At 51.7% G+C, this 13,978-nt stretch overlaps 3 protein-coding genes across 3 annotated transcripts; 2 read left to right on the top strand and 1 right to left on the bottom strand.

Annotated features, from left to right (window-relative positions):
* Positions 1-3,119: 3,119 nt before the first annotated feature.
* B0T23DRAFT_436919 (uncharacterized protein) lies at positions 3,120-4,222 on the top strand (the record flags this gene model as incomplete). The annotated part of the gene is made up of 2 exons (XM_062840594.1): positions 3,120-4,018; positions 4,186-4,222. 2 exons carry the CDS (start codon positions 3,120-3,122, stop codon positions 4,220-4,222), a joined length of 936 nt encoding a protein of 311 aa, XP_062688005.1.
* Positions 4,223-4,831: 609 nt separating this feature from the next.
* B0T23DRAFT_53271 (NADP-dependent oxidoreductase domain-containing protein) lies at positions 4,832-6,441 on the bottom strand. The gene has a single exon (XM_062841413.1). The coding sequence runs from the start codon at positions 6,146-6,148 to the stop codon at positions 5,153-5,155; it is 996 nt and encodes a 331-aa protein (XP_062688004.1). The 5' UTR covers positions 6,149-6,441; the 3' UTR covers positions 4,832-5,152.
* Positions 6,442-8,180: 1,739 nt separating this feature from the next.
* Positions 8,181-9,946, top strand: B0T23DRAFT_53254 (HAD-like domain-containing protein). Its single transcript, XM_062841412.1, has one exon. The coding sequence runs from the start codon at positions 8,286-8,288 to the stop codon at positions 9,864-9,866; it is 1,581 nt and encodes a 526-aa protein (XP_062688003.1). The 5' UTR covers positions 8,181-8,285; the 3' UTR covers positions 9,867-9,946.
* The last annotated feature ends 4,032 nt before the right edge of the window (positions 9,947-13,978 follow it).

The raw sequence follows: 13,978 nt of genomic DNA, 5'->3' as shown, positions 1-13,978 counted from the left end.
AAAAGCACTGCAGGCAGAGACTGGTTTGGGTTTTCTTGTGCAGGAAGTTGTCGGTGGGAAGAAGGAACGCTGAGAACGCAGCTTCCCCGTCGTTGCTCGCGCCTTCCCAAAGCGGAAAACAACCACCGGATGTGTAATATCTGATTGGTTGGTATACTGGGACGGGGTGGGTCTAATGCTTGGTGAGTCGGCGTTCGGGCCCGCAGCACGACGACATTCCAACTGCTCCTGCTCCTGTCCTCTCTGCCTTCAACCCTCTCATGCGACTAACAAGTTCCTGCAGTCATTCGTGTCCCGAATCATTCCGCTTGTCCCGCCTTTCCTACAAATTCAGAAGCGACCATCCGTCTTCGTTGGATGACCCTTGTTCGAGATGCGAGACAGCAGAAGGTATTGGCGGCTGGGCAACAAAGCATCCATCGTCCGCCAAAGGACCAATACCAAGCAACGCTGTAAAGGTCAGCATATGTTTGCCTTGCCCGATCAAGTTGTTGGGGACCCTCAAGATAGTAAGAATCCGGCATATCACAGTAAGAATTCTGGCCTACCGTAGAGACTCGCCAGATTGGCAAAAGACTCTTTGAGCGCCCGACAGTAAGCACAGAAGGCAGCATACCGAATGTGCTCTGCTGGCCCAGTTTGAGTGCAATTTTAACAAGCCACCGACCAGTGACATTGCCCTCCACCTTAACACACACACACACATTTCTGTGCAGGAAGCCAAACGTGAACCTTACAGGACTCTACTTATTCTGCCCAAATAACCTAGTTTTCTAGCAGTAGAGGTTTGCCAATCTGGCGAGTTTCTACGGTACATTTAAAGGATTCCAGCTACTAAGCATCCCCGAAGGTGTAGTATAACGCGCGATATTATCTCTCCCCTTCCAATTGTTTTCCTAACCAACCCACAGCAACAACGGCTCGCAGATGCCGACAGGCAGGAAAACACCAAGTTTCGGCATTCCATCCTCTTTATCCTAAACATATAGCAGAAGGTTACCTGTACGATTGATTTGGCCGGAAAAACGTTGGCATTCCGTCGTACACTCCGCTACGGTACCAACAGGCTCTGCCTCTTAAGTATTTCGCTCTACTTCCACCACTACAAAGCACATAAGCATCGAATATCCAGCTAAACCCTTACGGCATATATAACTAGTTTCACTACGATAGGCTCAACTAACAAAGCGGTAAGATTCGCCATGTTTCTCCTGGATGATATGCTCGACTCACACGTGCCAAGGAATGGAACTGTGCCCAGCGGCAGCGCAACTATTAAGATGCACCCCTAACTTCGCGGATCCTATTGCGAACTTTGCAGCCTCATTGGATAGCAATTAAAAAGTTGGCCAAGGTATCAACATAGGTAATCCCCCAGCCATGTCACCAAGCTCAGCAGAAACACCGCACGATTCTCTCGCCCTAGCTCTGACCCGCGCTACATCCAAAGTGAGATGAACCATCTCCCGGAGCAAGATAGTAGTGGTGTATGAACCAAGGTGTAGGTATAAATACATACGAGCGTTATCTAAGGAGCTTAACTTGCCGCACCGTCCCCAATGTCCTCATGCACCCTATTTTGACTTCGCGCCCCCCTTTTTCCCCACATGCCAACCGATGATAGCTGATATGTAAAGTCCCGCGTTTTGTATAGTAAAACCCACTTTTAAAACGTTATGTAATATCTACTCATATGTCGATGAAACTTTGACGATTTCAGAATACGATTCTTTCCCGCACAATCAAAGGTATATCTCTACTTCTTTACAATTATAAATCCTTAATCCGATTATATCTATACCCCCCCCAAATTAATTACTTAATTAATAAGAGGATGTTTATACTTTGTAATCTATCGTATTTAATTCTTTCTATACCCTCCTACGTTGGTGCACTGAAATGTTTAGAATTATTGAAAATACGGGAATTTGTACGTGAAAACGACTTGTATTTATGACAGCTGACATAGGGTGCGCGAAGTCAAAAAGGGTGCATGAGGATATTGGGGACGGTGCGGCAAGTCAAGCTCTATCTAAGATAGGTGAAAATGGATCCTAAATCCGAATGTTGATGGAACAGTTCCGACTGAAACAGGCATTGTGAGAGACTCAAAACAGAGAAGGGGCGGCGCACGTCGCTCGAGCCGGACACACGTAGGCAGAAGGGCAAAGCAGTAGCGTAACATCTCGATGAGTTCGGAAAGCCCATCAAGACAACTAAGGAAATGTAAGAGAACAAGGAGAGGCATTGCTCTCGTCTTAACCAAATTTGTTGTGGTATAGACGACTGTCTAATAAAGCAGTTGGGCGCCATTTTTTTGGTGGTTTTTTTTTTTTTTGCTTTTTTTTTGGGTGCGTGTGTTGCGGCTGCTTCGAGTTTGGCTAGTATAGAGACCGGAGGGTGATTGCTGTTGCCGGGCAGAGAAGATGGTGTGTATTACAGCGAGAGATGTACTTTGGGAAGGTGTACTGGGTCACTGGAAACAAGGGGTCCTCAGAACTGGTATCCTGTCACAAGATTCATCCTCATCAGACCAACCATCGCATTGGCCAGAAAGGAACACTTGTGAGCAGCTGTTATAGCACCCGGGCTTGCGAATTATACCTCTAGTGATCATTATGTCGATAGCTTCCCATTATCCATCTCCCATCTCGAGACGTTGTTGTATGGCAGTGGTTCTTTGCTTCCAGAAAATCATTGATCTATCTTCGCTGCTTGTATGACCAACAATCGGCCACTACACTACGTGCACTTCATTCGATACCTTCATCGTAAGACTAGTCATCCAACGATAGTACTCGTTTGCCCAGGGCCATGACTAGGGCCAATAGCCCACATCGCAAACAAAGAACATTCACATAAATGCAGGGACAAGGCCACGTCCAACACCAACAATCATTCTTTGTATGCGCATCGGCATTTGCCCAGTCACCAACATGAGCGACAAGAGATCGCATCATCTCATCCTGACGGGACGTATCTTTTACCAACCTTATATCTGGAGAGCGCTGTCTACTGGTCTTCAAGCCTTGATCAACTCAACCTAAGGACAGGTTATACCAATCAAGACCCGGTCGGCGTTACTTGAACTTCCGAAGGAATGCTGGAAGGCAGCTACAATGTCTTTCACAGCGGATAAGACTTCATCGGGCCTCACAGCTCGTCAACTTCTCGGACTTGATGACAACGCTGCACGTAACAATTCCCGAAATGATAACACCAATCCTTCACTTCCTTCTCACGCCGCCTACGTCCCCGACTCAAACAGATCCACTTGTTGTGAAGACACTCGCCGCAAGCTGGCACTGGATGCCCCAACCCACGAGAACGATACCGGAAGCAATGGCATGCATCCTCCTATGGTTCCAACCACACATGGCCCAAACAGCGATTCATCACAAGGCTACCGCCCCGAACCCAATCCCACCCAAATACTCAGTCAGTTACAACGCATGCTTGAAGACGAGGACGAAGACAAAGACAGGGCGAATCCTCTACAATCCACCCAAATGCAGCCAGAACGCACACCACCACCATCATCATCCTTCGACCGCGAAGCCTGGCTCGCCACCCGCCCAACCATCGCCGACCTCATCACCCCCAGACCACTTCCCCCACCGCCACCCATCCCACCCCCCAAAACCTACTCTCCCCTCACCGAATTCTGCCTCCGCCACAATTCCGTCTGCTGCTGGCCCTGTTCCGACGGCCGAGATAAACTCCCTGCTCTCGAGGTCTATTTCAACCAGCTCGTCAACTCCAATAAGCTTCGTTACCAGCAACTAGAGCTAGTGGACGAGAACGGTAAAATTCCCGAAAGGCAGGTCTGGATGTCGAGTTGTCCGGTCATGCTATGTGATGTGTGCTGTGCATGTTTGAAGCCGTGGAGGTGGGGGCAGGGATGTTGGTGGGCGCATTGGTGGATTTGGGTGACGGTGGATGGAGAAGGGGAAGGAGAAGGGGAAAGGGGAAATGGGAGGGTGAGGGCGTTGATACCTGGTCGTGGAGGAGTGTGGAAGTACGTAGACCAGATAGGGGTTTGGAGTGTTTGAGTGTAGGATGGGGGATGCTGGAGTCTGGAGATACCGGGGGGTGGCGGGGACAGACGGGTGGATGATGAAGAGAAATGGAGAGGGTACCCAGGTTGAGGTATTCGTGGGGAATGTCACTGACAATGTGGTGCAGTTGGAAAAAGGAGCGTGATGCGGCAGAATGGAAGTAGAAGTTAATTGGAGAGTGAACCAAGGTCTTGCTTGCAAGGTGCTCAGTGTTTGTTTCATGGACCACGTTGATGAGTTGAAGTTATTTCTTCAGCCTCTGTTCTGACAGTGACAAAACTAGGTACCAAAGTATTTGGGAGGCCTCAAATGATCGATTGGCCTAGCTGATAGAAACGCGAACGTAGGTCGTGGAGAGTGAGACAAAACATAGAGGTATTCCGGTACATCTTCGTGGTGTTGACGATCAGCTGGAGTTTTACCGGAGGAAAGTGTGAGGATCGAGGGCGGATGGCCTCGTCAGTGTGTTCCTTCTCTTGGCATAAGATTGATCATGAATCGGCTTGGCGGGTCGCTGCTTCCGTGATGAGCGATATGATGGCGGGGGAAATGAGAGGCGCAATATGAAACGCAGGTGAAAATGTCAAGTGGAATCAGGGATGATCTCAATCGCGAAGAGATGGAAACCGCGCTCCTCCACTCCAAGGTGGGCGATTGTGAGCAGAAAGGGAGGTCTGTGCTGGCGATCAAACGGGCAGGAGCACCCGGCGGGACGGGACTGTCCGCATCAATGAGTCGGTTCCTGGTCGAACTTCACAATTGCGAGTCAAGACTTCGATTTCAGTTCGTTTGATTGGACTTTGTGAGCAATGAAACTGAAGAGATGAGAACTGAGGTTGAACATGAATAACGACGTCACAAATCACAATAGAACATTCAACACACAGATACTCGAAAATAGTTCCAATTCCACACATGAGAAGAGCAACTAATCCACCCGCTTGCTTGACCATCTACCAAGTGATGTCTATCATTCTAAGGTATCCAATACAAAGGAATTTTGCTATCCAACCGCTCTAATCGTTCCGTTCCCGTTGACACGCCCGCATCCCAGTCATTAAATCATCTCGACAAAAAACTCCACGACACAACATTTACTCCTGCTTGAGCTGGCCGTCGGACTCCTCGGGCCAGACATCGTAGCCAAAAGTGTCCTTCATGTTGACGAAGCGGCAGTGGCGGCCCTTGGCAACCTCCTGGATGGCCTTGAAGTCCTCGTCGCGGAGGACGGGAATCTGGAAGTTGCTCTCGATACGCGAGGGGGTCGAGCTCTTGGGGAGCACGACGTAGCCTCTGCGGAGACCCCAGGCGAGGAGCACCTGGGCAAGGTTGTGCCCGCTGCGCTCAGCAACGGCCTTGAGAGTGGGGTCATCACGGACACGCTCGCCCGTCGATGGGACCTGGTTCTGCGAGCCGAGAGGAGAGTAGGCAGTGGGGATGATCTGGTTCTTGAAGCAGAACTCGACGAGCTCCGTGTTGGGGAGGAAGGGGTGGATTTCAATCTGGTTGACGGTCGGCTTGATGCGAGCAAACTTGAGGAGCTTCTGCAGGCCGGGGATGGTCCAGTTGGAAACACCAATGGACCGCGTCTTGCCGGCATCCACGAGATCCTCCATGGCCCGCCATGTTGGCTCGGGGTTCTCGGTGAGGTCCTTCTTGATGATGTACTTGCCATCGGGGCCGATCTTGGGCATGTTGGTGGCCTCGTCCTTCTCGGCGGCAATGGGCCAGTGGATGAGGAAGAGGTCGACGTAGTCAACCTTGAGCTTGTCGAGCGAGTTCTGCAAGCTCCACTTGACATCCTCGGGCTCGTGCAGGTGGTTCCACACCTTGGTGCAGATGAAGATGTCCTCGCGCTTGACGTCCTTGTGGTTCTCAAGGAACTCGGCGAGCGCCTGGCCGACCTCGTCCTCGTTCTGGTAGAACCACGCGCAGTCTAGGTGACGGTACCCGACCTCGAGGGCCTTCTTGACGGCGGCGTAGGTCTCGCCCTTGGCACCCTCGTTGGCAAAGGTGCCGAATCCGACAGCGGGGATTCTCACTCCATTGTTGAGAGTGTAGGTGGTGTTGGCGGCGGTGAATCCAGTCATTTTGGAGGAGATGATGATATACGGATTGTCGGAGCAATCCTTGACTAGGTGGTTTCTTGTGTGTTGTTTTGTGATGGAGAAGGGAGGGGGGGGATTATTCGTCAAAAGCCAAGGCTGATGAGAGAATTCTGTGTTTGCTGGTGAAGAAGATGATGATGGATGAATGCTGATGATGATGAGTGAGAGAGAGAAATTGCAGGAGCAAAGATGCAGTAGGATGGGTATAGCGTCAAAAAGTTACACAACCCACGGGAAGCGCCAGTTAAATCCAATTCGGAGGTCTACACGACCACAGCTGCTCATCTGCACGTATTTCCCTGTCGAGACTCGTAGCGGTAAACAAAGACAAGCGAAGAGAGGTCGGGTGTGGCCAACTCCCCTCGGGGCCACTCGCAGCGGCCTGCCAAGGTATCCTTCATCCTGACACGGCACTGCACTGAGTGAGGAGGTCGATGCATCATGCCGCTGGGTCAGCGCAGCGTTGGATCAGTGCTGGGTCAGTCCTCAGTGCATAGGTCGCCAGCGGCATTTTTAGGGGTCCACCGATGACGCACGGAGGACCCACGGAGCCCCACGTGCGGCGGGGATGAGGTGGGCTGTCGCTGTCGGACGCCGACAAGGTCTCACAAAAACAGGACGGACGCAGCACCGACATGGTGCCAGACGGAGGGACCGCCCGGCATTCCAACGGATGACAAAAGGACGCGCCAAGGCGAAGCTTGTCCCGTTACGGCCCCCGATCTTCTCGAGATCTTCGCCCTCCGCGAGTCATGTTTGGCTGTTGATGTTTGGTCCTCATGGAACATCACTGTCGGTCAGTTTCAGGCACCGGGCTGTCATTGGAGCCAGCACTCACCTCGTCGCTTTGGGCTCTCTCTCGTCTCTCTGGTGCCGTTTGGTGCCTTCTTCCTTGCTTGGTCGGTTATGGCGCCTCGTCGGTGAGAGTGCAACGCTACCGTGACAACCGACGGACAACGGACAAACAACGGCGGCGAACGCAACACACACACGGACAAGGTCGGGGCAAGCAAGGTTCACTTGTTGGCAAAAAACCATATCCAAATTGGGTGGTGAGCGGTCAAGCCGGCGGCAGCGCCAACGCCGGACGCCGGGTGCCGGGTGCCGGGTCGTCTCCTGATTGCTGCCACCTGTCTTAGCGCTGCGCAGTGGTGCAGTTGTAGTGGCCAAACGGTCCCACAAATTTTGCCCACTTGTCGCCCTGCTAGGACGGCCAATCCCTTTCCTTCTTTGTCCAGAATCTCCGTTCTCCAGGACCCTCAACATCTGAGCATTTCTGGGGCCTCTGACGACATCGACATGGTCAAGCCCGCCGCCTATGCTCCAACCGTCCTAGCCGTGTTCCGTTCCGTAGGACCCTCCAACTCCTCCTAATCCACATTGTGTCCGCTCCAAACTGACGGTAGCCCGTGTGGGAGATTGATTCAGGACAACGGTGAATGCACGGAGCATGCGAAGAAAGGGGGGCCACATATGGTCCGATGGGCAATACGGAGCTGGAGACGGACTGAATGTGGATGGCTTCAGTGTACACTGTGTATGCCATCCAATCCGTGGGGGCCCTGCGCTGGCTGCCACGACACTGTGTGGGTACGGCCATATTAACATCACTGCAGTTGCCCTATCTGTCGTCATCCTGGAGATCTTGCGGCGATACCTGCTCGGTTGAGATGGTTCAGATCGACGCCTGGCGCCAGACGGCACCCTCAGAATGGATTCCTTTGTCAGAAGTAGATCAGGGGTTCGCGAATGCGACTCGCGTGGTTGGTCTGATGGGGAGGACATCCCAGCATCCCAGGGGTCCAAAGAGCACACACCCACCATGACAGGAGCCAAGACCATGATACTATCGCCTTGGACCCTACCGACGGCGACATATAAGAGACACTGATCCCCGCCGCTCAACATGATGATATTGTTCCGCCATCATCAGCAATCGAATCCTCTTGTGTTTTCTCTTTCAACTTTGATACCACTACTTTGCGAAACGTAGAGCGTTTTCATCTTTGCGTCTCTTCATCCATCCAGCAGCAAACATCGAACAGTCTTGAAGACTTAAAACCGCGGTTATTTTACTTTCAGCTTTGAAATATTTTGTTCTGATACCCCATCCATCAAGATGTCCGGTCAGCAAAGCGATATCGTTGTGGGTATTCCTAACCCAAACACCAAGACGAACCCCCACACTCCTCCAGAGTCACCAACTGAGACTCAAATCAAGGCCCTCGACGGTGTCGAAAAGCAGCAGCAGCAGGAACAGCCACAACAGCTCAACGTTGCCAAGACTCGTGGTAACTCCCGCCAAGACTCGCTCACCATCCCTCTTTCTCCTTCTGTCGCCAACCACAACACCATTGAGGTTCCGGCAACCAGGTCTCCCGATGCCCACGCCGATCTTTACATGCACAACCTTTCCGCTTCCCCATCCTTGAAGGAGCGCAGACTCTCCCGCAACTCGTTCGGCGCTTCGCTTCCCATCCCCCGTTCCAAGCGCCAGTCTCGTCTCAGCAGCGTCACTTTCCCCGGCGGCGTCGCCGAGGCTCTCCAGGAAGCCAGCGGCGGCACCCTTCCTCTCAAGCCTACGCGCGAGTTCTTGGCCGACCGTGTTCAGGACATCCACTCTGAGAAGGTCGAGAAGGTCAAGAACATGAGCTTTGTCTTCGACATTGATGGTGTCCTTGTCCACGGTGATCGTTTGATCCCTGAGGGCAAGAAGGTCTTGGACATGCTCAACGGCGATAACGAGCTTGGCATCAAGATTCCCCACATCTTCCTTACCAACGGCTCTGGTAAGCCCGAGCTTGCCCGTACCGAGCAGCTCTCCAAGATCCTCCAGAACCCCATCAGCACCGACCAGTTCATCCAGTCGCACACCCCCATGCGCGCCTTGGCCGAGTACTACAACACCGTCCTTGTTGTCGGTGGTGAGGGCTACAAGTGCCGCGAGGTTGCTGAGGAGTATGGCTTCAAGGACATTGTCGTCCCCAACGACATTGTTGCCTGGGACCCTTCGATCGCTCCCTACCGCGTCTTCACCGACGAGGAGCGCGCCACTTCCCGTCCCCGCGACTTCACCAAGACCAACATCGAGGCCATCATGGTCTTCTCCGACTCCCGCGACTACGCTACCGACATGCAAATCATTGTCGATCTTCTCCGATCTGAGAATGGTCGCCTCGGCACTGTTGCCAAGGACCCTGTCTCGCAGCGCATCCCCATCTACTTCTCCCAGGGTGATTTGCTCTGCCCTACCGAGCACCCTACTCCTCGTATGAGCCAGGGCGCCTTCCGCATTGGTCTTGAGGCCATGTACAAGGCTCTTACCGGCGTCGACCTCGAGCGTGTTGTCTACGGCAAGCCTGAGATGGCCACCTACAAGTACGCCGACGAGGTGATTGCTTCCTGGATGGAGCAGATCCACGGCGAGGAGAAGATTCCCCAGAACATCTACATGGTCGGTGACAACCCGGCTTCCGATATCGTCGGTGGTAACCTCTACGGCTGGAACACCTGCCTTGTCCGCACCGGTGTTTTCCAGGGTGGTGAGAACGACGAGGAGAACCCGGCCAACTTTGGCGTCTTCGCCAACGTCTGGGAGGCCGTCACTTCTGCGTGCCGCAAGGAGCTTGGTGATGACTTCAAGTTCAAGTGGGACGACCGTGTCAACCCTCTTAACATCAACGCCTCTGCCATTGAGTAAATGGAAAAAAAGAAAGCAGCAGGCAGCGCGTGTGGTTGTTTACAGCATGATCATTGGTTATTAGGGCATTGATTGGCTTGGATATATATACCTTCGCTTTGGCAGCGACAGCGGAATCTCGGAATTGGGAGATATCATACCATTTGGCGTTTAAAGGGTTTCACTTTTTGGTTTGGGACTTGGATACCGCGAGGGTTGATGAGCCCTTGTAGAGCGAGGATGAGGAGGAGAGGAGGACGAGGAGGATGTGACTAGGAGCAGGATGAAAGATGTTTCTTCTTTTTTCTCCTTTTCCCATCATTTCAATTCTTTTCATCTAGCTTTTTCACATGTTGTTTGATCTAGCATTTAGACACTAGAGCTCAGCATCTTTTTTTTTCCACTTTAGATGTCAGTTGTTAGGATACACAAAACATCACAGTTTACAATATTCTCCGTAACCCAATCAAGTTGTGAACGCATTCCATTCAAAGTCAGCTCAACGACAAGCTGACAGCAAAACCTTCTTTTCTCAAAGTCGTCATTATCAGCCCGCACCTAAGGCAAGGGTCATCCCTATCTGTTCAGCTTGGTTCATGCTGAGCACAAGAGCCGTGCGTGTTTTGGCGGATGCCACCTTGCCAAACAACGCGAGCCGCACGGATGACCCAGGCGGCACCACCTCGCTGGAGGGGCCGGCTTGCCAAGGCGCGGTTTCAAGATGTGAAGAATGTGCCAAGAGCCGTGCCAAGGAGTAAATTGTGGATGGGCGGGACTTCTTTCGACTTTTCGAGAGGGTGTCGAATTCCGAATGCCCATAATCCTTACACGTGTACACTGTCTACACTGCTAACATCCATGATATTCGTTGTTGCCCAGGTAAGAACCTGGGAAGCAAATTTGCAAAGGAAAAAAAAAATGTTTCACAACAGTAGAATCATGCCAAACTGACCTCACTTCCTTCCAATCTTTTCACAAACTATCAGGGAAATAGCTAGCTAGCTATCTCCATGTACAGTAACAGAACTGAAAACTCGCTCGTTCGCTGCGGTGCCGGTGTCCGTCGGATAGTGGCCCCTGCGTTCTCTCTCCGAGCGATAGCCGTGATCCTTGGCGATTTGATACAGTACACTACTTTCTTCCAGGTTGTGAAGGGTATCTACCAACGCAATCGACCCGTTCATTGGATTGGAAGCATTTTGACGATATGTTTGAAGGATTTTCTTCCAAGAAACATTTTCATGACTTTTTGCTTGGCTTCTGCTTGGCTTGCCGTGGGTGCCGGCTTACACTAGTGGTGTACCTACGTAGAGGTAGCATCAGAGTTTGCGCAATGCGGCTCATCCATTTGCTTGTTTTGTTGCTTGTTTTCATATCATGTCAGCAACTTTGTCTATCACGTCGGCAATTAGTCGTCGTAGTGGTGGTGGCTGGCGTCGGGAGATCCGACGAGTACCAGAACCATCTACACTACGCAAGTCCCTACCTCCTAAGGCAATGATTTGCCACCACCACCGCCATTATTGTCCAATCCAAGTTTAAACCTTGATTATCCGAACGGGGAACTTTTTACGAATGTGAACACAGCTTGTGGAAACTCGTTCGTGGGAACTGAGTTTCGCCCATGGAATCCTATTCAGCTCTTGCGGTCAAGTCATGGATCCTGATGATACCTTATTGATCTCGTCGACCATTAGTGTCGAAGCAGCAGGCTTTGGAAGCAATGACCAGCTTCTATGGGCCTGCGTCGTGAGAGGCGAAAAAAGACAGCAAGGCAATTGATATCAAAAAAGACCCCCAAGATCTCGATATGACAGATAACATCGAGATAAGAGGGCGTTGAACGGACCGACTCTTTGGGGGTGACGCGACTCGGACTCTTTGATGTCGTCTAAGCACCCGCGCCGTGGCATTCAAACAGTAAGCACGGTTCAAGACCCAAGCACCGACCAGGACGATGGGAATCCAGGACTACCTACACTAGCAAAACGGAGGGAAAACGCCCAACCGTTTTTACCCATCCTTTACACAGTACTAGTACGTACCGACCTACGCAGCGTTGCATTCATGACTTTTGACAACGAGTGAACACAACGAAATGCAAGCAGCATCCATCGAGTACAGCAAATGTGTTCATCCCATTTCTGGAGTTAGGTACATACATGACTGTGCTTTACTCTCGCTGCCTCAGTGTCTCAAGTGTCTCATGTTTCGTTATGCCTTTGGCTACCTACTATTTTCCCATGACAAACTCTGTCTCCCAATCTCTCCATTCTCCACCCCCCTGAACCCTTTCCTTTGAGTTTCACGATGGCTTCGACAACAACGAAACCTTTTCCCCCCTCCCGGGCACGGTGAGGAGAACCTTTGTGGACAGCAGCAGACAGGCATCCACAACACGGCCCCCCACTTGGTGAACAAAGCCGCCCCATAAGGATAAACCCACACTGATGTCATTTTGCATAATCAGAAACCCGCAGCAGCAAAGCAAGGGTGAGTTTGAATCCACAGAGAGCGTGAAGAAGCGGAAGGGCGATGGCGCCAAGCGGGATAGATGTGGGACTCAACTTTTGCGGCGGGGACCCGACAGTGGTTCGCAGTGTGAAATTGGCGGGTTGGAAAGGGTTTCGTTGTTCACCTCGTTGTCGTTATCGTTGTCTTAAGTTTGACTGATGGATGTCTGTTGATAGATCAGAAAATTGACAAAAAACACATCAAGGAAAACTAAAATGGCGCGTGGGAAATTGATGATTTTGGCCATCACAGCAAGGCAGCAAAGAACCCTTTGTGCATTGCATTGGTGCGTTTCGACTTTGGTGTGTACCTAGGTACATAGTACTATGTAGACGCAATGGCCGCGTGGCATCCAACTTGGGGGAACAAGTAGACGACGCTAGATGAGGATGGGAAAGGCATCATGTTCCCATCACCATCATCAAAAAGACCATTCCCTTGTGTTGTCAGTCTGAAAATGGTGAAGTGTTCACAATGCCGCGCCTAGAGCAGTGTCCTGTCCGCCCCGGCCGTCTCGTTGTCAAGCTGCTAGTAACAACTGAACCACGACAGTGTGAATTGTGTCCTTGCTCCATTCGACGTGCCATTCCGAATCACCAACCTCCCTCCTCGTTGGCGGGATTGATGGTGCCCGGGCCGTTGCTGTTGCCGGCCGACAAACAAACAAACAAACCCTCAGGCACTCACTGAGCTCCACTCCACTGGTCCGTCGGGTATCCCGTAGTATCCCGTAGCGTCCGAACGCCAAGACGCCGTGTGGAAATAGCAGGAAATAACCGGCAGTCCGCCAGCTGTTCGTAGTCGGACACCGCTCGGACCACTCCACTCCGTCTCCGTTGAGAGGGGCCGTCCGTCGTGTCCGGGAACCCGGCACGGCCGTGAAAAGGAGGGAGGGACTGGAGCACAGACATATGGCGTCGGCGGTCGCCGTTCCGTACCGGGTTCACTTCGGCTTCGGTCCTTCTCCGACGCGAGTACACTATTCGAATCTGTTGGCGCCGAGAGTTCGCCAGGCACCAATCAATATTCCTGGAGCTGCTAACCGAGCCGCTCCCCTTTTTCCAATGGTTCTTCGACATGCCGTAGTGGGGACCGGCCAAGATTTTGCCAAGATTCCCTTTGCATTCCATTCATGGACCTTGATTTGATCCAGTTCCCGCTGCTTGTGTCGTTTATCAAATGCAGTGCAACAAACAAAAGTCGCAGATATCACCAAGAGATCTTCATATTTTGTGTGTTTTGTGCCCTGGCAATCACGGCCGTGAAAAACGCCTATCATTACCTCCCTCACGGATCAACTCACATCTCAAAGAGACAAACACGGTTGGAAAATGCAACCGACCCAATTGGGGAATTGGCTTCATTCACATGTTGATTGTTTTGTCCCTGGCAATCGAGATCCAAGGAACGGAACAACCAACGCCCAACCAACAACCGCTTTCCAGCGTCGTATTAATCCACAAAAAGAACGATCTTCATCCCCTTGGAATCCACAAATCGGTCGATTGTTGCGCCTGGTGAGGTCGATCTTAACCTCCTTTTGACTTTTATATCCAGGAATCTCTTCTTGGTTTCTGGGATGCTACATATCTTACAAGAGCTAGCCGTGGTTATGCACC

This window comes from Neurospora hispaniola (genome assembly GCF_033458365.1).
Source record: "Neurospora hispaniola strain FGSC 10403 chromosome Unknown B0T23scaffold_12, whole genome shotgun sequence".
In the NCBI taxonomy this organism is placed as follows: domain Eukaryota; kingdom Fungi; phylum Ascomycota; class Sordariomycetes; order Sordariales; family Sordariaceae; genus Neurospora; species Neurospora hispaniola.
The sequence above is the reverse complement of the archived record's forward strand: the minus strand, read 5'-3'. Positions and strand labels throughout refer to the sequence as shown.